This window comes from Larimichthys crocea, chromosome XXIII (assembly GCF_000972845.2).
Source record: "Larimichthys crocea isolate SSNF chromosome XXIII, L_crocea_2.0, whole genome shotgun sequence".
In the NCBI taxonomy this organism is placed as follows: domain Eukaryota; kingdom Metazoa; phylum Chordata; class Actinopteri; family Sciaenidae; genus Larimichthys; species Larimichthys crocea.
The window spans coordinates 15,150,758-15,178,300 of NC_040033.1; the positions used below are offsets into that span (position 1 = coordinate 15,150,758).

The window sequence follows — 27,543 nt, forward strand, 5'->3', positions numbered from 1 at the left end:
TGATGTGAGCCACTGATGAAGTTCCCACTCACAGAGTTATTCTTAAAATCTACTGAGAGAGAGAGAGAGAGAGAGAGAGAGAGAGAGAGAGAGAGAGAGGAAGTGATGTGAGATAATCTTAAGGTACCTGTCTGTCTGTCTGTCTGTCTGTCTGTCTTTATTTCTGTCTGTCTTCTGCCGTGTTTCAGTTTTCAGTCAGACTGTCAGAGGAACCTGAAGCCTATTCAGTGTTTGTGGAGAGCTAAGTCATGGTAAGTCAGATCATAAATTTATATATATATATTATTATTATTATTATTATTATTATTAATTTTTCTAATATATATATATTAGAAAAATATAACTACCACTTTACATAAAGAAACTATCAGAAGAATTAAAAGCAGAGATGGTTTGGTCTAATCACAGTGGAGTCAATACGTTTCTCTGAACAGAAAACAGAGAAGTAAAATAAAGATTTATTTAAAAAATTTAAATGTATATTAAAAGAAATTTCAAAAGACACAATATTAATATATATAATAATATTAATATAAATTCCAAAAGAAAAAATATATATGTATTTTATATATCTATTTATTTATATATGTTTGTATGTGTGTACTCTTTTCAGTTTAGTTTAGTTAGGTGATTATTTCTTTCTTAATTAATTAGTAAAATATCAGAAAATAATGAAAAGTGATATTTACACGTAAAGTTTAGATATTGAAATTTGAATGACTTGTTTTGTCAGACCAGCAGTCAAAAAAACGAAAGACACAAAGTTTACATTTATAGAGGATCAAGAAAATAAGCAAATTCACGTCTGTGAAGCTGGAACGCGTTACATTTTTTGCTAACAAAACGACATAAATTATTGTTCATGTTCCAGCTATGTTCTTATTGTACTCTTGTAAACTGTCACTAGCCTGTTTAATTTAACATTTTATTTTTAATTCAAAATACAAAACATACCACTTTAAAACGTTTGAAGGTAACATTTAAGCAAGCTTCTCTTAGACATACAGTGCATTCATTTGTTTACTTAAAATAAATCATATTCATAGAAACCCAACTATCCCACAGATGTCTGGCTTAACTGTCTTCAAATGAAAAAGATAAGATAAACATATTTGTAGGCAGTAGTGGAAGAAGTATTGAGATAGTGAAAGTTGATCCTCGTAAGTAAAGGGTTGAGGTTTTATCAGCGAAATGTAGTACACAGAAGAAAGCTTTCAGGAAACTGAATAAGGAAACTATTCTTGTTTGGTATTGCCAGTGCAGCACAATAGACATACAGTAATTGTTAATCCAACAATGTGAATATTAAATAATTAATTAATGCTAATGCACATAGTATAGTTGTTTATTTAATACAATTAATCAAAAGTAACTGCTAACGCAGTTGTCGCGATAAATGTAATAGAGTTAAAAGTACTATAATAATAATAATAATAATAATAATAATAATATAATAATAATAATAATAAGTACTATATTTATCACCCTATATTTTTCTTCTTTTTGTTTTTGCTTCTGTACCCTCCAGATGTCTGATTCCAGGGTGTCGTCTGTCATCCAGGAGTGGGCATACTCGAGTCAGGCCCATACCCAAACCCTGAACCCTACTACTTCCAACCATGCAGGGTCAACCAGTCAGCTGACACAGATGGACATGATACCGTACAGTCAGTCTCAGGGACTGGTCAGAGGGGGCACTGATGACAGAGTGGCTGAGCAGATGATGGGACTGTCTTACCTGCCGTACACCTCCTCTTCCTGTCTTAGCAACAGCTCGAGCACAGGGACCACAAACCACCACCAGGGCCACCCCAACACTCAGCAGGTGTGTGTTTGTGAAATAAACTAATGACTTGTGGATGATAGATATGTTTTCTCCTTCCCCACAACCTAAACACATTTGTGTGTCTGACGTCCAGGACTTCTCTTCTTTCCTGTTGCCATCTCTGCGGGCCCCGGTAAACAAGAGGAGCATCAGCAAGGACAGTGCAGAGTACCGCCTGCGACGCGAGAGGAACAACATCGCTGTGAGAAAGAGTCGGGACAAGGCCCGCAGGAGGATCCTGCTGACCCAGCAGAGGGCCCAGCACCTGCAGGAGGAAAACCAGAAGCTGCAGATAAGGATAGGGCAGCTGACACAGGAGCTGGACACTCTCAAACACATCCTGTCACAGCGGCACCTGCATGGAGCTGAGGAAGGAGTAGCAGGGGAGTCTAATATCTAGAACCACATTTGTACCTGGTTTTAACATCTCATCTCTGGCTTCAGATTCAGTATCTAAGCAGGCCTCTAAAGATCCCTTGTTGATTTTTCAAATTTTGTTGAAAGGCAACCATTTGTGGAAAAAGTCACATGTAGAAGAAGTCGATTTGAAAATGAAGCGTCTTTTAGGGATGTAATTGTGCGTAAAGGATTAAAGGGCTTAGTTATAGTTTCATAATGTAGAATTGTGAAATGAGAGAAAGCAAACACACTGCCACGACTCTAGCTACCAATGAGGACACTGAGGTCATGTCCTCTGTCTATACCGGAGATTTTGGGGGTTCAGAGGGGATTTTATGTTCTACAATTGATACAATTTATTTCGCCCTGTAAGCCCTCTGTGTGCATGTTCATCTTACAATGAGAACACCCAAAGTTTGCAGTCATAATGGGTCTTCAAAACAAAAGCAGCTTCTCATTTTAGCAGTATTTCTTAGCTGGCTGAAATGATGACTGTCACTAGCTGTAAAAAAAAACTTTTTAATGTTTCCAGCTGACTTTTTGTAAACACAAGCAGATGAACCTCAACAAATGTTTTTTTTTTTAGAATACAACTTGTAACAGCGCAAATTAATTTCTTAAACTAACACGTTTGAAAATAATGCAAGTTTGCTAGACATGCTTATGTTTGCAGCACACATTCTTGTGTTTTTGGATGGTAAAGGCTTGTAACGAGAGACATCTCATATGTTCAGCATCATATGTTACAAGGCTAATAAAAAGACACCACCCTCCAAACTCTTAATACATACATACAGTGTATCACTATTGCCCCATATGCACCCCTTCAACATGTGCAAAAACAGGCCGGCTGTTTCTAGTTTTTTAATCTCTGTTTGGGGGTATAGGTTTAGCAAATCATTAATTCAATTCCAGTGTATTAGGCTTTAAAATAACATTTCATGGTGAGTAATAAAATGTACAGACCTCATGCTGTAACACTTAACTGAATAAATAAAATGTTTTGAAAAATCCAAACTATTTAAAATTTGAGACCAGATATATTTTGTATCAACTGAATTTTCTGGGTGAGAGGGGAATAGAAATTGTGTCCACGGTGCTGCACACTGGAGCGCTCAATTTAAAGTAGAAAGACGTGTGGTGGGTTTGAATGTGAAATGTACTTAAGTCATCGTATGTTCTGAACAGCTACGTGAGATGGCGATAAAAAGCGCTAATGTATCTAAAAACTAAAAATGTTGCACAGGTGGTTCCAGAAACAAAAAGTACAGAAGACCTAAACCTGCATATACTTAAATTTAACAAATTCAAATTAACTTCCCTGAACGTTCATGACAACATCTTTACATACATATAATCCTCACAGACCCTTCAGAAAGAAGCCCCCTCTATGCATTAGACAGATTTGGTATATGATCTGATTTAACACGTGTTGCCAAATCATCTACCTGACACTTCTTGTCACTGTCAGAGATGATTGTAAGTGTTGTTGCCTAACAAGGTTACACCACAACCTGTGGTTTGGAGGGTATTTTAGTGGAAATCTAAGTGTCTCTCTCTGTATAATACTCTCTTTTGTCACTAAACAGCTGTGGGATTACTTGAAATAATGTTGATATACAATATAATCTTTAATGATGTTGAATGTCTTTTATAACTTTATAGTAATACACTGTTAAAGCAAAACTTTGTCAAAAAGAAAAATCTTAAATAAACAAATAATTGCTTGTGCTTGGATGAAACAGACGTCTTTTATATCTGCCAATTTAAGATCCTGACAACTGGTCCTAATTTAACATAAAAGAATATTTACTGAACATATTTAAACATGCCTTTAGATATTCAAGCAGCGTCATTACTTCCTCAAATAGCCTTTAGACATACAAAACCACCAAGCTTTTGATTACAGCCTTTAAACAACACATATTTCTAACACAGAAAACGGTGTGCTATCTACAAGCATCATTATTCTCTGCATCCTTCATCAGGGAACACAGCGTGCACCTGCCACATTATTTACCATAAGTCGTCTACCCACAGAAACGGACATCATGCCATGGACCGTTGTACACCAGCGGTTTCCCTTTGTGGGATGGGCAAGATTTCGACACAGCGGAGGACAGAGATGAGGAGCGTAGAGATAATATCAGTGTTTCGGGCTGCCAGGGCCTTCCTGTGGCTGTGATGGTAGTGAAGGGACATAGAGATAGGAGACAGACAGGAGGGGGTGGGGGAAAGAAGCCAGACATCTTTTTTAAATCTTTGCCCAAAATAATAGTTACAACATTTGGTAACTATTGTGGTCATTTTGGTCAAATATTTTTTACACATAGATAACAGTATGGGATCCATTGCATCAGGTTTCCAAGATAAAGGTTCATACTACTCATCACTCTTGGTATAATATTCTCTTAAATTTATAACAAGTATAAATTATAAATTTTTTATGTCTAGTTTCTTTGTTGATTGTCATGTTAAAAAATATAAGTAAATGAAAGCATGTAATCTATTTTATTGCAGGTGGAGCCAAATGACGCAACATTCAAGAAGTTCACTTCTCTTGTACTAACGTTTCTTGTTACACAATGAAAACAGTAAATCAGTAACACCATCACAACTGGCCAAAAGTCAACACTTGTGCTGGATTTATTAGAGGCATGAAAGCAAAATTATTAGTATCATTTTTCTAAAATTATATTAATGTGTAATTTTACAACTCACTAAACCGATCTGATGATAATTACACTAACACTGCTTTAATCAGCACACACACTGTTCACTGTGCAATTTGATTAATCCAACAGGAGCTAAAATTAATCACATCCAGTCACTGAGTTTGAGTGTTTCATTCGATTTTATGACAGGGTGCAGTTCTGCACAGATGATCAGTATCTGTAATATCATAACACTCCACTACAAAAAATGTTGGAGCGTGCAAAATCCAGTGTATGATGTTAGTAAGGTGTTGGACAGAGGGCCCATGATTTAAAAGATTGCTATGGTGCCTTATTGAATGAAAGGTAGGATATAACTTAAATAAATATTTGACATATATCTTCAATTATCTATCTATCTATCTAATTATCTATCTATCTATCTATCTATCTATCTATCTATCTATCTATCTATCTATCTATCTATCTATCTATACTATATTATATTATATATATATATAATTATATATAATTATATATATATATATATATATACATATACATGTATAGAACTGGGCAATACCTTGATTTTATAATAATAGTGGGAAAAGCTACAAACGATAAATAAAGATCATAATAATCTATGGAAGTGAACATATGAGTTATACAAAAGTATTTTCTCTTGTTTTTTCATCCACAGAGATCACTGAGTTATAAATAGTGGTGTCCAAAAGTGTGAGACCAATCGTCAAGATACTTCTGTTTTGCATTTGTTTTGAATGTAATCATAATTTCTTAACAAATGATAATATCAGATCAGAATTTGAGTGCTAATTTGAAACTTAAGTAAGTTGAAAAATATGCATGAATTTGAGAATATATTTTGTATGCTCCCCTTTACTTTAATGGCAGGACCTCCACAAGGTTGTGACAATGTTCCAAAGAGCCTCTTGCGATGTCTAACAGTATTCGGATCTCTCAGTCTTCAAGGGCCCTCATAAATGTTCAATGGAGTTGAGGTCAGGTGACAGTGGAGTCCATGACATTCAGGTCTCCTTGGTCTTCAAGTAATTGTGCAAACCAGAGGGTGTAGCGTGTTTCGGAAGAATGGACTGCTACTTCTCTTTGGTCAGGGTGGAGTCAGTTTGGTCCAGGTGTCAAACCGCTGAAGACTTAAATATTCCACTCATCATGTTTCACTGTGGGTTTTTGATATACTGTCTCTCTTCTGTTCCCCTCCTTACATACACTCTTCTGTTACTGCCATAAATCTTGGATTCATGCACGCCAAGTGTTTGGCCTAGTTTCCCCTCCTGAGAAGTGGTTTAGAAACTGCTACTCGTCCCCTGAGACCACTACAAGACAACCTTCTTTTGCCAGGACATTTGCTAGTTGGAGTGTTGCGTTCTTTATTTAGAAAATTCTGCATCTGTGATGAAGTTGTTGTTGTTGTTTTTTTTGGATTTCTCGGTGAACTAAACCAGATGGAGTGATGTTCTGATGGCGTGGTCATTTTTGGTCTGTATGCTCGTGCTTTAGATACAACTGACACCTTTACTTACTTTCTAAACCCTCAAAGCTTCTGATTACTTCCAGGATATTCCAAGATATTTTCAATGTGGTGTCAGACTTTTGGACCCAACTTTGTATGTTTATATAAGTTTTATTGTTTGCTATGTAGAAAAGGCTAATCAATAAAATAGTAGAAATAGATCGATCAAACTAGGAGGTTCTTTTGTATCCTGCTTTTATGATCATTAGATATAATCTACCAACACTGACTTTATCCCCCATATTTATGTAAGCTTTGTGTCATTTTGGTAACAAACACCTCATTTATAAAAGGAGAGTGAAAGTGTAACACAGACTACATGCAGCCTGTCATGTATTGAGCAGCACATAATGACTTCTTGTGTGACTGTGTCTGTCGAAATGTCCCACAGCGTTGTGTGGGGCAATCTGTGGTCCCAGGACTGCAACATCTCTGCAGAGTGAAGAAAGACCGTGTTTCACCTAATCCCTACCAAGTTACTCAACAGCAGCAGACCATATGAACCCCACCACAACTTCACTTGAGCACCAATCTCATGGCTCCTGTTAATAAATGGTATTTTTATAGCAGTAATTGAGCAACTCGTTGGATTTCTGTCTAAAAAATAAAACGACTGAATATTTCGACATATAAACAGAATAATATTTGAAATATGTGAAAGATAAACCTTTCACCTCTACTTCCGCCCTCTTCAGTTACTCCAGTTAACAGTACTACTCTGTGGTGAAACGTTTGCCTTTATTCGGTGTAGGTTCTCACCACACCTTCAAAAATAGTGATGCAGTGATGTTACCAAGATAATTTTGTATGGATGATATTTGTTTTGCAAGTTATAAGAATCCAGCCTTCTGATAGCAGTAGATCATTTACCACAAATGTGCATTATCTGCAATATACACATCTTATCTTGGTATTTAGAGGGGAAGTGGCAGCCATCACAGTCATGCTGCGTGGGTGGCACACACGCACACTGTCATGACAAGAGACAACAATATGAAATACAAAATGTCAAATGTGAATATAAATGTCAGGTATTACCACTGTCCCACCAAAATAAAAGCACAGAGTCATTTTGTATGACTGTGGAAAGGACTAAGGGTTAGATTGATGACTATCAACATTCAAACACAACACATACAGTCCATGTTGTCTAGTACAGACAAATTCTTCCACTACTGGTCACTGCAACACAAACTGTGTTAGTGCCATCAAGTGTAGCTGAGCTGTCATTACCAAACGTTAAATTGAAACCAGTGGTCTTTGTCCATGAGACAGTTGGGTCTGCTTTGAGCTTGATAACTCGTGAAACCTTTCCTCTCTGATTTTCTCTCCAGGGTACCAGTAAAGTCATGATAAAATAAATAAATAAATAAAAAAAGCAACTAAAAAGATGCAAATAACCACTATAGGTTTCTTTTCAATCCTCAAATAATGGTAAAGGGACTGTACTTATATAGCACTCAAAATAATGCCTTTTCATTCTAGGTTCAACATATCATTCAATATTTTTCACCTAAAAACATAATGTGGAACATAGTGCAGCATTAGTAATGATGGACGTGTTAAGGGTTAAGCTGTGTGAATGGACAGAGTCAGCCTGTTGTTCATGATGAATGGTGTAAATAAAATGGACAATGACATCTGCAATAAATCTGACTGGAAATAAGGAGGGAACAGTGATGTTTTCCAAGCAGACAAAATGTAACTTCTATAATAATAATAATAATAATAATAATCATAATCATAATCATAACCACAATAATCATAATCATAATAATCATCATAATCATCATAATCATAATCATAATAACAACAACATGTTAAACAGTTCATATTCATGACTCAAAACAAGTCCACATCAGCCTGGACACAGAGGTACAGAGTATTAGACCTGTCTGATGGTGGCGCGTGATTTATGGCTCCACCATGCGGCAGAGATACATGTAAAGATAGTAGAGAACAACAGATGTCTCACTCTAACATTTCTTCTGTAGTCCAAATACCATCACTGTATATTTGTGTTATATTCTTGGATAAGAGCAAAATTTCCTGTTGTTACTTTAGAAAATGTAACCATGGACAAAACTAATGCTGCAAATAGTTCCTCCACCTGAGCACATTTTAACTTACTGTGTGAATTAATCAGAGATTAACATGACATTAAAGCAAAATAAATTATTCTCAAGTTTAAATAATTACAAAATTAAATCATATATACAACTGGAGTTTTTTTCCATACAGCCCTGCTGATAAGGTAAACCTTTTTCTTTCTAAACCTCTTCTCTGTCACCTCTACTTTGAACAAAACTAAAATAAAACCAACCCAAAACAAGGTTTGGGTACAGCAAAAAGTCAGGCAACACACAAAAAGTGTGTGAAAACCTAAACTAAGACATGATGAATTAACAAACTAACAAGGTGTGATCAGTGGCTCACAGTGTAAGAAATATGAGGCTTTCCGCACAGTGAGAACACAGTGGCCTATCGGTTATCTTCTTCCCGGAATAATGTCCTAAATAATTTAGATTAAATAATTCACAATAGGTTTCTATTACCGTCTAATAATAGCCTTCATATCAAATATAGCCTGACAACACCAGAGGACAGTAACACACCGATGTGTGAGTGCTAACATTCGGAGCAGTTTATGAGATTAAACATGATACTTGGAAGATTTTAAAAAAAAAAACAGGTTTGACAACTCTTCCAACTTAAGGCGGCAGGAAAGGTGTGGTCACAGGTAAAAACGTTTGTATAATAATTTATACGTACAATAATTAAATCTACATGTCACAAATGAAAAAAATTTCAGGAGTTTTCGGTTAAAATCTCCAAGCTTCCAATTTATTTAACAAATGGTTTATGATTTCTTATATTCCTATTTAACTATCCCTCACTGTGGCCCGTAAAGTTGGAATAAAATATTTCAAACTCTTATCATAAAAATGATTATGACAATGTGATTTATTCTTGATAGATAAAGTGTGTCTTCACAGAACTTTATTGATCAATCTCTTCCAAACATGGTGAAAATTAAACCACAACTTTGTGGGCAACAGTGTATTTGTCTTTATCTGCCATTTCAGTTGCAACAGTCTGGTTGAAAGTTGAATTGGTTGAGAATGAGAATAACCATTTTACATGAAAGACCAATCAAATATAAAGAACATTCCTCTCAGCCATCTGATTTTATTATGATTTTTCCCTCTTTTCTCCATATGGTGCAGAACTTTATATATTTTTATTTTCTTGTACTATGTTTGCCACTATAGGCCTTAATACTAAGGGATATTCCTTGTATAAAAAGCTGTATTTAATCCTGACTGTTGCGTGACAGAGTGATGTATCGCCTCCTCATACACGATCTCTGACCGCAGCGAGACTAGGGGACGTCGCTCTGACGATCTTTGCCGACTTTTCCCGAAGTGTGCCGCCGCCGGTGGAGCAGCTCGCCCCTATAAACAGGCTCCTCTGAATGCAGTTTTCCACCCGCTCTTTGTCCGCGACCGGCCGACTGACGACGCGTTTCCCTTTCAGGATAATGTCGGACACACACATGTCTTATTTAATTATTCTGTGTAATGTCGGCAGGCAGAAACTTGGACTAAACGATAACGTTAAAAACCAGAGACGGTAGGAGAGAGAGAGAGAGAGAGAGAGAGGGAGTCTGTAAGCATCCCCGGCGGGCATCATCTCAAAGTGGCGGAGGGTTATAGCTGCTGTGCTCGGGACTAACACGGGTCCAGTGTCCTTGCTTGTGTCACACAGGCAGCAGCAGTACAACACTTGGTCCGGGGACAGACATGTCTTCTCACACAGCAGACAAAGCAGACTGGCATCGAGGCGCAGAGGAGATACGGTGAATGCGGTGAAACTACTCTCCTACTCTGTCTCCACGCAATGTTTTGGATGTTTGACAACGGGCAGTAGGACTCACATTTAACAACATTTTTAAAGCGGGTAAGTAACACAGTATATACATGCGGGTTTAGAGCCGGGCACACGGCGTGACAGCGGCTCTGTGTTTGAGCAGTCAGCCGGGGCAGGTGTGAGTCTTGTCAGCCCGGCCCAGCTGCTTCACCCCCTCCTCCCTCCTCCCTCCTCATATTATCATTTTATTCCCCTCACACTGCTGCTCTCTTTATTTCACTGTGTGCACTCAGACCTCTGTGTTACATTCCCTCCACGTCCCTTTCCCACCCCTCTTTTTTTTTTTTTTACCACCCCTCTCTCTCTCGTGTACAAGCTCTTATGTAGCCCTTTGGGTTTCCTTTTTTTTTTTTTTTCCCCCCCCCCCCCCTCTCTCGGGTACAAGCTCTTATGTAACCCTGTGGGATTCCTTTTTTTTTTTTTTTTTTTGCGAGACTTCCTGGCCCTGTGCAAGGAAAACACAGCAGCAGGCAGACAGCAGCACTGGCTGCTAGAGGAGCACCATGTGCACCGACAGAGGAGGCTGCTGAGGAGAGCACAGGCTGTTCACATTCCTGCCCTCAGCTGGGAACACAGCCTGTAGCACAGAGAAGAAAGGACTGTGGAAAAAAAACATCATGTTACTGTTTTTATATCAGGTTATTTGTTTGTTTGTTTGTTTTTAACCCACATGAGGATTAAAAGTGCCTGCATTCACTGAAAGAGTTTCCTGTTATTTATACAATTTGTACAACAATGTACCCATACAGGCTGCTGACACACTTGGTGAATTTGGGACCTAATGACAAAACCTAATAAAGCTTTGTGTAATATTTTAAAATAATTTTTGGTCTGTAAAATGTCAAAAAAAAGTGAAAAATGTCCATCACAGTTTCCTTAAACTCAATATGATTGATCTTCAACATTCCAAAACTCAAATACAACCAGCTCAGGCTCATTTAAGCAGACGGTTCTCACATTTAAGTGGCTAAAACCAGCAATTGTTTCATTATTTACTTGAAATTAATCAAATTTTTCTGTTGATCTGAATCTTTCCAGCCCTAGTCTGAATTGGGACACATTTTCTATCCATACACGTGAAGTGTACAGGTATTATGTCATAAATCCTCGGACTAAATTTACTCTGAGAGTTGCCGCACTTCAACAGGACTCTTCTGTTCCAGTTTGGTATGTGCGGACAGAGTTAGGTTGATGTGATATGTAAATAATCTGCTCCTGTACGGCACAGCGTGCTTTAGTTCAGTAGGGCTTTCAGGACAGATCTAAAAAAAGGTGTCTTCTCGCTGTGAAATGTGTGTCCCCTGGACAAAATGTTACGTTACTGTGAACTTTCACATTGTTCTTCAAATGACGTGCAACATGTGGTGCAGCAGGCTATAACCACACACAGGAGCATGTACAACTCACAAGATGTGATGTTCAAATTCACATTAATTCTCAGTGTAGCAGGCTCAAAACCAGGAAGCTGAAGCAGCTAAATGGAATTCAGCCATCTTTTGTTATTAAACACCAAACCCAGCCGTGTTTTCCTCCTGTGACGTGTGCAAACGTTACGTCAGTCCTCTATGATATAATGCTGTGACTCTCCTCGTTCTTTCACAGAGCGTTCCCGCGTCTCCTCCCCTCTGCCTGTGGACCAACCATCACGATCAGCCTCCCCCAACCTCCTCTTTTAACCCCCCGCCCTGAAAGATGACATCCCCGGACTCTCCCCCGCTGGTCTCCCCTTCCCCGTGCCCCGCTCCCCCTCCGTCCCTCCCCTCTTCCCCTGTTCCCTCCTCTCCGGCCCCTTCCTCCTCTTCCTTACCTGCCCCGCCTTCGCTGCCTCCCACGGGGGAGGTGATGGTGCTGGCTCTGGGCAGGAAGAAGCAGAGGGTGCTGATCGCTCTCACCATCCTGCCCAACCTCTTCCTGGCCTTCCTGCTTTCTTCAGACCCCCTCATCACCCTCTCTCCGCCCCACCACTGCCACCTGCCGGGGCCATTGCCCTCGCCTGAGGTGCTGAACGCCTCTCTGCCCTGGGAGAAGGGGGGAAGGCCCGGGGACAGCGGGGGCCTGTCCCAGTGTAAGCAGTTTGTCAACAGCAGCACGTCAGCTGTGGTGGACTGCGAGGCCGGCTGGGACTACAATGTGACGGAAGGACTGAGGAACAACATCGTAACAGAGGTAAAGATCCGGCGTGGGATTTCCTAAAGCTGTCTAATTTTGGTTTTCTCATTGTTTGGGCTTTTTTTTGTTGTTTATGTATGGATTCAGGGTCTTAAAATGCTGAAAAGTTTGTTTCTTTTTATATCCTGTATTTATCCACTGGAGGGTCTTGCTGAGCATGCAAGCCTTCATTTTTTTTTGCCAGCCCTGCTAAACTTAAATACAGCTGCACACATTTGTACCTATGAGACAGACAAAAAGTCTTGTAGAGCCTCAGATCCTCCTGGTTTGGCCTTTAATTGTTGTTTTTAAGTTTTGTTATGGTTGTGTGGCGACAAGAGTTGTTGTGAAAACTCTTCATTGTTGCTGCTTTCAAGAAAACTCCCAACGTCAGAGATTTAGGGGATCCTAGATACTATTTTCCGACACAAACCTCCAGTGTGATGCTGTTGTTCCATGCACACCACAGCTAAACCACAGGACCACTTAGAGTTACACATGATTACATGAAAAAAACAAACAAAGCTCTGTTTTAGTTTTGAGTCCAGCGCCTCCCCTGCACTCACCGACTCTCTGTCTGTGTCTGGTTGTAGTTCAAACATCTTTAATTAAATAGATCTAGAAGAAATGTGTTTTCACTTCTGTTGAAGTGTCCGAGCATTGTCAGACTTCTATTCCACCATCCTTGATGCATATGAACCCGGTCAGAAATTGAACTGCACCCACTTTATACATCAAAGTCTGTTTACAGGTTTTGTGAAGCACTACTGCGTATTTGAAGTAGTTGTGTAAAGCCTTTTGTGTCTCCAGTGGGAGCTGCGCAACGTCTGATGAATTGCCCCGAGCCTGGTTGAGACTACAAGACTACAAATGTGAAAATGAAAAAACAAAAACCTGGCTGCTTGAAAGAAATGAGTTCACCAGACCTCTGTGGCCACTCCTCATCTCTGCCTGAGGCCACAGGCTGCTAGCTGTCACTAGCATACACTCGAATGTTTAACCAGTCAGTTGCCAAGTTGCATTCTGGGTAATGTAGGCACCAGTAGAACACACCATCTCTTGAGCCTTCTGCATCAATACTGATGAAAACAGTTGTTTTTTAGATTGCTATTCAACCACAAGGAGAGGGTGTGTGTGTGAGCCAGGTTGGAAAATGTTCGGTGACTCATTCAGAGATGTTTTACCCACGTCACTGTGCCAAGCTGAAAGGATCACGAGAAACTGAGATTCCAGAGATACCTGAGACATGTCTGAAATGTTGTCTTCTGAAATATGTCACCAAGGAAGAACAGTCCGTGCTCACAAACAGACAACATGGAGATACAGATAGATTATTAAAATGACACTAAGATACAAAATATCCTAGAAATATTGCAGCAATTTGCACAAACATACAAATAGTCCCTTTTTTTTTTTTAATGTCTTGCTCGTGGGGAACCTCAATAACTTTCACACTCACACCACTTCATCCAGTGTGCCTGGCTAGTACCGTGCTGGATATTCCTTTGCCTTCAGAACTTCCTTAATGCTTTGAGGGATTGATTCAACAAGCTGTTGGAAACTTTCCTATGAAACGTTGACACGATCGCGTCATCAGTCGCTGCAGATTTGTCGGCTGCACGTGCATGCGAGTCTCCTGTATCACCATGTCCCAGGGGTTTTCTATTGGATTGCGATCTGGTGACTGCGGAAGTCTTTGGAGTACAGTGTAGAAACCAGTCTGAGATGATTTGTGACTTGGCGCATGATATTGCTGGAGCCATTAAAGATGGCTATACTGTGGTTATAAAGGGATGGACATCAGCTACAGCACACAGATAGTCTGTGGCATTAAAGCAAGCCTCAGTTGATGGGACATGAAATGTGTCAAGAAACCACCAGCCTGAAGCGTTGATACAGGACAGGATGGATCCATGTTTTCGTGTTGTTTTCTGACCCTACCATCTGAATGTCGCATTGTCTGATTTTGGTGAGCCAATAAAGCCTCAGTTTCCTGTTTCTTAGCTGGCAGGAGTGGCACCCGGTGTGGTCCTATGCTGCTGTACCCCATCTGCTTCAAGATTCGACACGTTGGGTGTTCATAGTCGCTCCCCTGCATGTCTCTGTAGTAACAAGTGGTTATTTGTGTTACTGTTGACTTTCTGTCAGCTCGAACCAGTCAAGCTATTTTCCTCTGACCTCTGCCATCAACAAGGCATTTCCCCACAGGGAACCGCCGCTCACTTGATGTGTTCTCTTTTGCAGACCATCCTCTGTAAACCCTAGAGATGGTTGTGTGTGAAAATCAAATAGAAGAATTAAAAAAAAGAATAAAATCCCAGTAGATCAGCAGTTTGTGAAATGCTCAAACCAGCCTGTCTGGCACAACAACTGTGCCACGTTCAAAGCCACTTAAACCCTTCCATCACATTCTGATGCTTTGAACTTCAGCAGATTGTATTGATGCCTACATCTACATGGCTAGGGTCATGGTCACACAAGTAAATGCAGGTGAGTGTTTGTAGTCTGTTTTAAGGATCAACAACAACACACACACACACACACACACACACACACACACACACACACACACACACACACTTACTATCGCTCGAGGCTGCGGTCAAAGTTCATCATCAATGAACTCACATAGAATATCACGAACACTTGCCAGTGTTGATTTTGTGTATGCATGACTGTAGCCTAAACACACACGAGTTACTGATGATTGGCTGATTAGATAATTGTGTTAACGAACAGTTGAACAGGTACACCTAATAAAGTGGCTGCTGAGTATAGGTAAGTAGCTCCTGGCTCTGTCATGTTCATGGAATGTGATAAATGCTGCCGCGTTGGAGCATTAATGTGTCACTTTGTACACTGCTTGTGATGGGCCCGACAGTTTAACTCGCATGATCCTTTCAGAGCTGGATTTCTTAGTATAAGCACTGAATTTCTCTTGTTAATGTCTAAAACAGAGCCTAACCTGCTGCTCACAGTTTTCCACTTAGACTGGACGCTCTGTGGCCTCTGTGTCTTTTTTCATTTCTGTGCCTACTGATGTGGGAACCACACCCAGCCCTCCAGTCCGTGGTATTAGGGCAGTTCGCTGGTAATCCACCCACAGCACTGCAGCGAGTCGAGGATACATAAATACTGCCAAGAACAGCACGTAGTGTGCCCACAGTCATTCTCACTTCACGCACTGAGAGTGACGAGGAGTCTGACATACAGGACTCTTAAGTTGGATCTAGCTCAGAAAGTATTTTTTTTGCTGACGTGACGGTGTCACTCCAGTGCTGCTTTGCTTTGCTGAGCTGGCAGTCTGGGGAGCAGGAAGCAGGAAGGCTTCCGATCAGCTACTCTGCCACTGATCAATACTGTGTCAATTCATTAGAGGCAAACTCCTCTTAACATCTCTCTGCTGTGGATCGGTGAGCTAACGCACAGACTGAGTTACTTTTCCTTCCTGACGTCATTAGGGCTGGGCAGCGTGACGATAATGTGACAAACCCTCAGTGTTGTCATTGAGCTACACCAGATTCTCCGTCTCTCAGTGGAGTCAGAAACATAAAAGATGGTTGCAGGTTTCAGTCCTCCCCTAAAGGCACATACCTGATTAGTGCCTGAGCCTCATTCTCAAAACCAGTTCACAAACTGGTTTGTGTGCATTTTCCTTCCTCCTGTTCAGCATCTAAAGCATTCCACCCAAATGAGCACTATGGCTTGCTACGTTGCCCTTTACCCGACTAGTGTGCACTGTCATGGCTCTGTGGCTCAGCAACAGGACAGCTGATATTATGTGACAGGCTTTTTATGTTTCTGCGCACGGGCTCCAATTATTCAAGGCCTTTTTATCACCGGCCCTCTGCTCTCACTCTCTCCCTCTCTAGATCATTAAAGTCATTTTGCTTTCAGCGGGCCAGCAGACAGCGACATTAGCAGAGCTCAGCTGTTAATGCAAATCAGTGGGTCGGCTTAATGTGATTAAAACTCAGATCTGAGAGCTGTTGTTGTTTTTTTTTTTTTTTTTTTTTTAGTTTGTTGACTTTCCATGTGGATGCAGTACTACAAATATTAACAGTGACAATGCTTTCTTCTGATTATCGCAACAACATACACAACAAAAGTGTTGTGCTATGAGTCTAAAGATTCCTGGAGGCTGGCCGTGTCATTCTCTCACAGCCTGTGATCTCCCTTTTGTAATTCAGGTCCGGTTACACCTGGGACACATAATTATTTATCCATCAGCAGAAATCATCCACAGAGGGAGGCCACAAAACAGTCAAAGCACACGTGTTGTTACATCATAGAAGAACCAGAAATTGTATGTGCACTGTAGTGTATGTTTAAACATGCATTATAAATAAAACTCTTAATAAATAAAGAAACGTCTTAATTAATGAAATAAAGTCATTTGCTCAAAGCATGTTCCTTCATGAGTAAGTCAAGCTAACAATCGATGTGAATGCTCAGTAAGCTGAGTTAGACATTTTGGCTCAGGGCTTGAAAACATGCTGAGGAGGAGGCGACATATTTCACACTCTTGTTAGCAGAGAGCGTCCGCTCGTCTCTTTTTTTTGTCGTCTTCAGAACATACATCTGAAAAAAAAGTCTCAACAGCCAGGTCTAAATTACAATGCGAGTTTTCCACTTTTTTCAGCCCGACCTTGTCGTTTTTGTTGGCAGTAATGTGGAGAAGTTACTGTCTAGAGTTTGGTTGGTTGGATTATTAATTAAACGTTAAAAACAGCTCCCAAATAATGACTAATAGACCAAACCCTGTCCTTGTTGTTGTCCAGTGGGATCTGGTGTGCGGTCAGTACTGGTTGGTCCCTGTGGAGGAGGTGTGTTTCATTCTGGGCATCCTGACTGGCTGTCTCGGCCTTGGCTATGCTGCTGACAGGTAATATACACACACACACACACACACACACACACACACACACACACACCCAGTACCTCTTATCGTGTGTATTGGCAGACAGCAGAAGTGGTTGAGACAGTCGAGTGCAGAAAAAAAAGTTCTGTTACTGTGCCAGTTTGAAAAGTTTATTTTCTTGTCTCTGTGTTCTACAGGAAACACACACACACACAGTTAACATGTTCCAATACGACTCAGTCCTCCTGTCTGCAGGCATCTGTGCTGTTAAATCACTTTGTTCTTCATTCTGCAGCCCTTACTTTGCAGTTTCACTACCTCACAACCCTCTACACACACATACACAGACACAACGCTCAGACACAAAACGTGGCCTGGACGTTAATGTTCACATGAAGTTAGCTATAGATTTAATATGCCTGCTGCTGGTGCTTCCTCTATAAGTCAGCAGATGGTGGCCTCCAGCCGAAAGAAAGGGAGATTTAATATCAAGCGGGCCAAATGTCATTTCATAGCGCCTTCCATCACAGAAAGAAGTGCTGTTGTGCAAGAAATGCTTTGTAGACACAAGCATTGCACGGCATACACGTTCATGTTAGAGAATCTAAGTCTTTTAACATCTGCGAGCTTTATTCAGCTGGATCTCAGGACCTCATGCTCGACAGTCTGCATTGGGCACACCCCAAGCACCTCACATAATTGACACAATAGATCCAGCCTGCGTCTGCCGTGTCGTCTGATTGAAAATCACAGAGGGGGAGCTGTAGTTTTGGGGGAGATGCGAGGGAGATAATGCCGATTTAATCAGCTAACAGCCTTCATTAATTTGCTGACCAATTGAGCATGGCATCTGTTTGTTAAGGCTAGTGAATTAATGCTGCCGCCTGGGGAGTGTGCAAAGGAGAGAAGGGAACAGTGCTAATCCGCAGGTTGGAAACAAAACTGCTGCACACGCAAGCAGCTGAAAATTGGCTCATCATCACATTTAGTAATCAGTTTGTGCTCCAGATTTGAGTTTCCTTAAAGATGCATTTCTTCTGTTAAAGTTTGATAATATATTAGTTAATATCTTTGGAAATAATGTTTAACTTGTCTTGGTTTGATCTCTGTTTCCCTGCAGGCTGGGCAGGTCCAAGACTCTGCTGACCTCGCTGACTCTGTCGGTGGTGTTCGGGGTGCTGGTGTGTGTCTCTCCGTACCCCTCCATCTTCATCGTCATGCGTTTCTGTCTGGCGGCAGCTAGTGCGGGAGTCTACCTCACTCTGTACATCACTCGTGAGTATTTAGAGTTCACAGACATGCTATCAGCTCTGTCTAGCTAACATGCTCACAGTGAAGCTGTCATTAATCAAGTGTAAAGTTTACCATGTTCAACATCTTAGACTGGCTTGTTGGCATGCCAACATTTGCACTAAACAAAAAGATGCATCAAAATATATCTTGTTACAAAATAATACAAAAAATACAAACTACTGTTGCCAGAAAAGATCAAATTAAAATTCACATATTTAGATTTTTGGAAGAAGGTCGATTGAATGCTACTGTATCTAAACAAAATGGTATGTCTGCTTCGTGTCCAATTCAAAGCCATTGTCGCTGAGACACAACAACTTCAATATTTCTGGTGTTCACTGCCTCATGTACAGATGGAATATTATTCCTGAAAATGAGAACAGTCACAGTACTGAAGAGGGGAGGGTTGTGTTAAATAAAGAAAAAAAAAAAGAGCTTGATCAGTGGGTACAGCTCCGGAGAAAGCAGCTTCTGGTGTCCTCCAAGGGTCTCTGATTCAGCTCTCCATCCTCCGTATCCATTTCAAATGGAAAAAGTCCTCCTTTCAAATTAAAAGCCTTCTAGCGTTTCATACACGCCCCAGTCACACACTAGGTTTCGACCTCGTCTTGTTATTAATATTTTATGAATCTTGGACAAAGTATTTTGAAAATACAAAAGTACTGTACCCTAAAGTATCTATTTTTTTCGGCTGTTCAATTATTATATAATTACAAAATACTAAAAAGTAATAATTGAAATATTGCAGGAGCTTAGAATTAAGATGGAGACAAGTTGTTTGTCGGTCCTTAGTTTTTGGTTTAGAGTTATTCACGATGGATTTGCTGTGTTTGTCTGTCAGGTCTGGAGCTGTGTGAACCATCTCTGAGGCTGGTGGGGACCATGCTGGCCGGGCTGATGACTGTAGCCGGAGAGCTGCTGCTGCTGGCCATTGCACTGGGCTGCCAGTCCTGGAGGGGCCTGTTGGGAGCCGGCGCTGCCCCGTTAACACTCTTCCTCAGTTACGGGTACATGAGTGTGTTGTCCAGCTTCTTATGTTTCTTTTTTTAGTGTTTTGTTTCTATTTTCAAGGACATTTTTCAGATATTTGTCAACTCTGACATGTGATTTATTTTTCTGAGAAACTGCAGGGACAAGAGAATGAAGGAGCCTGACAGTATTCTGATAAAGTGTCCTGATGCCAACTGACTGCTGAAAGCTTTGTTGGATCATATTGATCTCAATGGCCTCATCCCACTGAGCCTTTTAGCTCATGTCAGTATGCATCAGGGGTACTTTGTTTAAGGTCCTCAGCCCCTTTATGACTTCTGTTACAAGATAAGCCTCCATTGCAAGTTCAAAAGCAAATTAACAGAGATTAACAGATGATTACTGGCAATGAATCACAGGTTTTTAATAAGAACGGAAGAAAGGCTGGATTAAAAATAAGGAATTCTACTTCTTTGTGACCCACATTGGTTATTTTCCACGCTGAAAGAGCAAATCTGGGTCACAGCAGTATAATCTTAATGGATAAAGGTCGGCAAAGATCAAAGAGCGGACTTTTGTCTTTGCTCTCCTGCAGCATTCCTGGGGTTTTTCCAGAGTCTCCTCGCTGGCTCCTCCTGTCAGAGAGATCTGCAGACATGAACTCCTTCAGTGAGAGAAGAAACTCCAACAGAGATGTGAGGGACGACGAGAGCTTTACAGGTGTGTGTGCACACACGACAGGTTTTGATTCTCAGAGCTAGAGCTGCTCACGTTTATTTATTTACTTTTTATCTCTGCTGGGTTGAATGGACGTTCAGTTCAGGTTTATTTATTGCAGTGCATTTCAAAACACGAGTACCTATCACACACCAATACCAAGAGCAGGTAATGATGCTCCGTTTGAATTCATGATTTATTAAAGACACGTGTTTCCTGCATAAAAAGGAAATCATATTAGAGCATAATGACCTGCAGCTACAGTCTGAGCTGGATATTCACTGGGCTCTGCACCAGTTTCTATGTAAATGTGTTTGCTTTACTTCCCTTCTCTTTGTCACAAACTGTCACAAAAGTAAATATTTCATGTTTTATAAGCTAGATGGGTTATGCATGAACAAAGATGTAAATATTCATTTGTTTGCCAAAATGTCATCCACAGACAAAGAATCAACATGACCTTTTCTCATAGCGTGACTCCAATAAGAGAAAATCAAAGAGGATTATTTGGGATTTAAGCGGCCAACACCAATCGTAGATGATAAATAATGATTATGTAATAAACTTTATTTATATAGCACCTTTTATACAAAGCATGTAGCACAAACTTCTCTACAAAAAGACAAGAAAATAAATACTGCATGAAAAAATAAATAAATAAATGTATGACAAATAAAATATTCTTGACCTTGAAATTATAAATGGACAAAAAAAATCAATTTAGCTCAATGTCCACTTACTAGATTTCCCACAGAACTTTCAGCAGCATCTCACGACCTTCATCATAAGTTATCCAGTTGTATACTGCGTACCAATTTAATTAATACATTGAATAAAAATTCAGCAGTTAGGGATATTTCACTGGAGGTGTTACAGTGTACAGGTGTGTTATGTGCTTACAACTCTATTATTAATTGTATATATGCCTCTAAATCTGGAGGTGAACACCGTGTTCTTGCAGAATCTATTTAAGCCTGTTACAGTGACAGTATAGTGTCTTATAAACAGCCTCTCTTTGACCCAGAGGAACTGTAGCAGCATCGATTTGACTTTGTCCTCCTGTCTCTCCTCAGATTAAAAGAAAGAGAAATGACTGAGCTTTTGATTAAAAGAGAAACCAGGTCAGGTCACGTGCTGCTGAACTGTGATTTAAACAGAGAGCCTGTTTCTGTCCTTGTTTGCTTTCTGCAGAGCTGGATTCAGAGCCCGCACCCTCTTCACGCCCCCACCTGTCCTTCCCCGAGCTCTTCCACAGCAGGAACATCTGGAAGAACATGTGTGTGCTCGGCTTCACCTCGTAAGTCACGCCACTTTCCTTGATGCTCATTTAGCAACGCTGCAGCTTTGAGTCAGTGCTTTCCGTTTGCGTAGCACTTTATGTACAGAGCTGCTCGCTTGCTGCTGTCTCATATTTCATCAGGATTCTTAATATGGTCTTCCACCTTTCTATTTAGAAACACACGACTGCTTACGCTTTGTTTTTATGTCCTTCTTCCCTCAGATTCATCTCTCACGGCATTAGTCACTGTTATAGCTCTTTCCGAGGTGACGTCAGAGGCACAGCCCCGAGCTTCTATTGGACGTACCTGCTGTCTGTGTGTGCAGGGGGTGGCGCCTGGCTGTTGCTCTGGGCGACTGTAGACAGGTGCGGTCGCCGTGGCATTCTGCTCCTCTCCATGACGATGACGGGGCTCGCCTCTTTGATCCTCCTGGGACTCATGGAGTGTAAGCGGGCTTTAGCTGGCAGCAGGATATTTGTTTTCTCAAATAATAGAGTCAGATAAAGAAAGCTATTAATAGTCTCTGCCAACAAGGTGGACACAGCCCCCACCCCCCCTCCTTTCACCTCCATAAATCACCTCCTGTTGTTGGAGAACCATTATGTGAGGCTTGTATTGAGATTAGAGGCCTGGCTTTGTCAAATCCCGACTGGAATGAAGGTAAAAGTTAGTTTGTTTGACATTAAGCTGAGATTTGTGGTCACATTAGATCATATATACACCCCTGACTTCATGTGGGGGCTATATGCATTATGAAAAGCCAACCAGTCAGCTCTGTGCATGGAAAAGTACGTCCTGGGTGTCTTTTGTCTTTCCACTTTCCACTCAATGTTCCCTCAGTCTCAGTCTCCCCCATGTGGTTGAATGAGAGTATGACACTCAGTTTATGTAGGACACTGCAGTGGCAGCAAAGTCAAAGCTGTGTCAGGTGCTGTGCTTTAATCATGCATCAAAGGCTTAGGGGGCAGTAGCACTGACCTCCACTTAGAGGCCACTGTCTGCACTCTGTGTCTTTTGTTAAATAATGGGATAGTTCGAGTTGTATAGTGGGGTTATATGAGGTTCTCGTCCATAGTCGGTGTAGACGTCGGACGGCACGCCCCCAGTTTGGAGAAGCATACAGGAATACCAGCAAGGAAGTTAAGCAATGTACCACTGTGCTTTTAAATGTTTGCTATATTTAGAATATTTTTACCACTATTGCTACTGAAGCAGTTGTTCTCTCCAAAGCCACCAGACTTCATCAACAAAAGACGTAATTTTACCTCCTATAACACTGGAGTGACTGGTCCACCACTTCTTTAATCAGCAACAACCAACATATTAAAACGCCTAAGTCACACAATGACATAAACAAACTCAGTGATGAAGGCAACAACTCCTCCTGTCCGCTTCTCCAGACTGGGGGGTTGCCAACTCTCGTCTAGTATCTCATAAAATCCCACGTCAAACTATTTGTTTTAATGAAAGAAGTCTGGCAATGTTTATTTGTGAATTGGAAATCAGTTTAAAATGACAGGGCATCATTTATATATCATCAGAAAAAGAAAACCATCAAGGTAATTCATAATTACTGATGTTTGTTCCTCCTCCCTTTTTAGATCTCAGTGAGACGGCCATCACAGTTTTCTCAGTGCTGGGTCTCTTCTCCTCCCAGGCCACCGCCTCCCTCTGCATCCTGTTCACTGCAGAGATCATGCCCACCATCATCAGGTAACGCACCAACACAAACTGAAATAGTTAAAGCAGTCTTTCCCCTCTGATTTAGTTCCATCAAAAATCTACTAAAATTGGAATTATTAATAGTTTCTCCTGTCAGAAAGAGGCTGCTCAGCGTGCCAAAATGAATCAGAACATGAAAAATTCAGTAACTTGTGATGCAGGAGAGAGGACATTTCCATTGATATCTATTAGTAATGAGGGGAAGTTTTCTGATACCAAAAAAAAAAAATCCTCATTAACTGGCATCACTCTAAACTCACTCACAAACTTTTCTTTTGCAAATGAAGGAATAAAAAGCATCGATCTGAGGGGGGAATTTTTTGGCTCTGTTTAAAGAAATACGCACACATAAATGTCATATCTGAACTTGTGTTGTACCACAGGGGCAGTGGTGTGGGCATAGTGCTTGCCCTGGGCTGTGTGGGCCGCCTCAGCTCCCCACTCATGGACCTGAGGAACCACTACGGTTACTTCCTGCACCACGTGGTCTACTCCTCTCTGGCCCTGCTGGCCGTGCTGTCCATCCTGCTGCTGCCCGAGAGCAAGAGGAAGCCACTTCCCCAGACGCTGGCTGACGGGGAGCAGTACAGACGCCCCCCGCTGGGCAGGAGGAGGAGGGACAATGTGCCGCTGCTGGCCACGCCCAACCCAGAGACCTAAGGGACCCTTTGAAATAAGTGGGCTGGTCTGTGCTCAGATCATTCACTTTGCAGCCAGAACATTTACATCTATCATGTCCATGCAGAGGAGGAGAAAGACAGAGCAATATAGAGAACTGACACTCTCCAAGCTTCGTAACATATCATCCTCTAGTCATTCCAAACGCAGGCGGTTGGGTTGAGTTGGCATTTTTTTCTCTATCATTCTGTTTCCTGCCATTCAGATGCGTGTGCATATCTGACACACAACGTTCACACACACACACACACACGTAGGGAAGTCTTCATCTTCCATCTCTTCCTGACCAGACGGCGGGTCATCCCCCACCACGTGACACACCAGCATACACTGCTGCACGCGGCCCTCCAGTGTGTCTGTCGTAGAGATGTTAGCTGCTTACTACTGACACGCCAGACCAGATGTGGCGTCGCAGAGTAATCTTTATTATTCCTAGCATTGTCTTAACCTGCGTAGACCTTTTTTTTTTTTTTTTTTGTCGTGTTTGCTGTGTACAACAACACAATAAGTGCTCGGAGGTTTGCAAAATCAGTTTTGTATACTTCCCCCATGACACTTGTGGTAAAACTCTTCCCATCTGGCAGTCCAAACAGGGATCGCCACAGTTTTGGGACATAACATTGTAAGACTTGATGGAGTTGTGGGTGTTAAATGCCTTGTAAATACTTGATTAGTTTCTTTAACTTCTTGGGGCATCTGAGTTTTGTTAAAGCAGACCCTATGGCTGGAAACTGTAGAGTACAGTACGCTATGCAGTGGAGAAGCGGTGCAGAGCACTTTGAAACATTCTTTTTGAAGATGTCTTCAAATTTAAGGGACAGTTTTATGAACATAAATCATCTACTGTCAATACTGGGATCAGAGGCTAAAGACAACACAAAAAGAGGCCCTCAAACAGAAAGGCGTTCATGTTCAAACTGTCTAAATCCGGTTACTGAATCTGGCCTGGAGCCAGCAATATTTATGTCTTATTTATGTTGTTATTAAGCATAATCAGTAAATTATCCAGAGGCCTAGTATTTTTAAATATGAAGCTAAATATTGTTAAATTGGTTTGGCATGGAATAAACTTTCCATTTTCTGATGTCTCTGATCAAATAACAGTGAAGCTGTTAACTGTCACAACATTCCTGCATGTTTGGAAGCACTGAAGGGCTTGTTTTTTCTGTATTTCCTCAGAAGCTTATAGTTACTCAATACCTCTCTAGATGACCAGTTTCAGCTGTAAGAGAATAGACGGGTACGAACAAACTACAGTAGAAGTTATATAACCAGGCACATACTGTATAATTTTTTTGTTGTTGTCAGGACTTAAATGTGGACGTGAAGAGGTCATCTGTTATTTTGCCTGAATGTGTATTGATGCTGGAAAAAGGGCCCGATGATTAGGCCCCATGAGGTTTGAATGGGTGCTGAAGAGGGCCCCAGAGCTCCAAATGAACCTCCGACTCCTCAAATACGCACCAAGGATAAATTTTCTTTGAGTGTGTTGGGTGTTTCCATGTTGCAATTTGAAATCGTAAGAGAATTACCAAAGCATGTCGGCTTCAGTGCTTGAAAAGCGTATGTGCTCGAGTAATTCTTATTCTCAAATGGTCATTGGTGCGTAACGTAAAGAGGAGACGGGAGTTGTTTAATTTGGACTCTGATGTTGACGAGTCATTAAAGAAATTAAGAAGGACACTCACCTTTGACGCTGGTGGCTTCTTCCTCCATCAGCCTTTGGTAGTTCTTTTCTCTGTATGTTGCACTTATACACTGATGATGATTATTATTATCACAATGATTAACTTGACTCGAGTAGTATTATGTCTGACAACACTGATGATCTGTTCAATGAGTGTGATGCCGTTAACTCTATAGCTTGATTTAATGTCAAATAAAACTGGTTAAATAAAACAGACACGGGCATTTTTTAAAGAGTTGTTACAGTATGAACCATGCGAACTGCTGCGGCCATTAGTTATAAATGAGGATTTATTTTAAGTCAGATGTTACCTCTGAAACAGCAGCTACGTTTATTTACATGCAGTAGTGGAAAGTAACCAAGTATAACTAACTAACTTCTACTCTACTACATATGACAGCTTTGGTTACTTTGCGGATTAATAAAAAATATAATAATATAAAAAATATAATATAAATATTAAAAAATATGATATTGTTATGGATAAAGACAAGACTTCATTGATTCCTTTGGTTAAATTCATAGCTACCTTACACTGAAGAAATGCAGGCCTCCATTCATTTGAATTACATTGTTTTAATATAAATTAACTAATAAACTTAACGTGAAGCAAGTAATAAGGTTTATTTAATAGTATACTCAACGTGCTTCCACTACACAGTGGCCAGGTTTATGCATTCACTATTAACAAAGCCAATTCAAATTTATAATAAACCAGGTTCATGCAATAAACCCAACAGTGCAGTCATTTTGAGTTTTACAAGCCTTTATAAGCTGTAAGATTAAAGTTATGTACATAATACATATAATAATTATAATTATTCATTATTATAGATTTATCTTCTTTGGGCTATTCTGCATATTGGGTTCTTTAAGTATATTTTGATGCATCTACTGATTGCAGGACTGTAGCATTAATACTTTTACTTTAGTAAAGGAGTACTTCTTCCACCACTGTCTACATGAGTCAGGTCTGTTATGTTAAGTACTCAGTTAATACAGAGACCACAATGCCAGTGAACAAAAAGTACTGTTGTAACCTTTAGGAGGTAACATATCTTAACATAATTAGGAACATGATGTTCTTCAAACAGTGCACAAATAACACACCTTCCCTCCTGAGAGCATCTGACGCACATAAACACGACACAACAAGCAGCACTGCAGGTAAATTCAGAAAACTATTAAAACATGAGACACTTCTTACCTTCAGACACAGAGAGTTTTTCAGACTGCTCCTGGTGTTTCAATATGAAGGTAGACGTAGGGAGAGAGAGACGGAGAAAAAAATGTGAAATGGAGTAGGTGAAGATGACTGAACAGCTGAGAATGAGTCTTTAAGTTCATAGTGGGTTACAACCTAACCACTGGCTTCTTTTATAAACAAAACTGAATAAAATACACACACAATAAATTAATAATGAATAAAATCACACCTTACAACCTTTAGGCAGAATGAATGAGAAATGTTAGCCACATTAGAACTATAAATGTATATCTGTATTGCAGTAAACACCATAGCAGTGATCACACACGCAGTATATGGGCAGGACATGTGTTGCTATTTAACCCACAGTTCCAAATGTTCCTCTCAAGCTGTCCATTTAAATCAAACCAAGGTACATAGTTGTGAATGTCAGCAAGTTATCTTTGTTCTCAAGGACAAAAGGAAGGAGACAACGGACAGTAAAAAAGACGAGTCGGGTTACGCCTCATTGTCAAAGTGAAGGATGGCAACAGCTACAGTCCACTCAACACTTCTGGACAGGATCAACACGCACTGTGCATCAAGTTCATAACTGTAAACAACAGGACAAGACAATATAAA

General features: G+C 40.5%; 3 protein-coding genes across 4 annotated transcripts in view; all 3 read left to right on the forward strand.

The window, feature by feature from the left end:
• The window catches only part of LOC104927518 (sialic acid-binding Ig-like lectin 12), a 311,739-nt gene that overhangs the window by 100,981 nt on the left and 183,215 nt on the right, over nucleotides 1–27,543 (forward strand). The gene's annotated exons all lie outside the window — the stretch shown is intronic.
• cebp1 (CCAAT/enhancer binding protein (C/EBP) 1) lies at nucleotides 133–3,955 on the forward strand. The gene is made up of 3 exons (XM_010741628.3): nucleotides 133–251; nucleotides 1,529–1,825; nucleotides 1,920–3,955. Exons 1-3 carry the CDS (start codon nucleotides 249–251, stop codon nucleotides 2,223–2,225), a joined length of 606 nt encoding a protein of 201 aa, XP_010739930.3. The 5' UTR covers nucleotides 133–248; the 3' UTR covers nucleotides 2,226–3,955.
• slc22a17 (solute carrier family 22 member 17) lies at nucleotides 9,808–25,951 on the forward strand. The gene is made up of 10 exons (XM_019273128.2): nucleotides 9,808–10,390; nucleotides 11,963–12,526; nucleotides 17,290–17,393; nucleotides 18,490–18,644; nucleotides 19,504–19,669; nucleotides 20,227–20,351; nucleotides 21,540–21,645; nucleotides 21,850–22,073; nucleotides 23,230–23,341; nucleotides 23,734–25,951. The coding sequence occupies exons 2-10, from the start codon at nucleotides 12,053–12,055 to the stop codon at nucleotides 24,008–24,010; spliced, it is 1,743 nt and encodes a 580-aa protein (XP_019128673.2). The 5' UTR covers nucleotides 9,808–10,390; nucleotides 11,963–12,052; the 3' UTR covers nucleotides 24,011–25,951.

Excerpts from the sequence above, each read along its gene's own strand:
- cebp1 (XM_010741628.3), top strand. Across the intron at positions 1,826-1,919 it reads GCCACCCCAACACTCAGCAG|GACTTCTCTTCTTTCCTGTT; the intron begins GTGTGTGTTTGT and ends TCTGACGTCCAG.
- slc22a17 (XM_019273128.2), top strand. The coding sequence starts at position 12,053 with ATGACATCCCCGGACTCTCCCCCGCTGGTCTCCCCTTCCCCGTGCCCC. Across the intron at positions 18,645-19,503 it reads CCTCACTCTGTACATCACTC|GTCTGGAGCTGTGTGAACCA; the intron begins GTGAGTATTTAG and ends TTTGTCTGTCAG. Across the intron at positions 23,342-23,733 it reads ATCATGCCCACCATCATCAG|GGGCAGTGGTGTGGGCATAG; the intron begins GTAACGCACCAA and ends GTTGTACCACAG.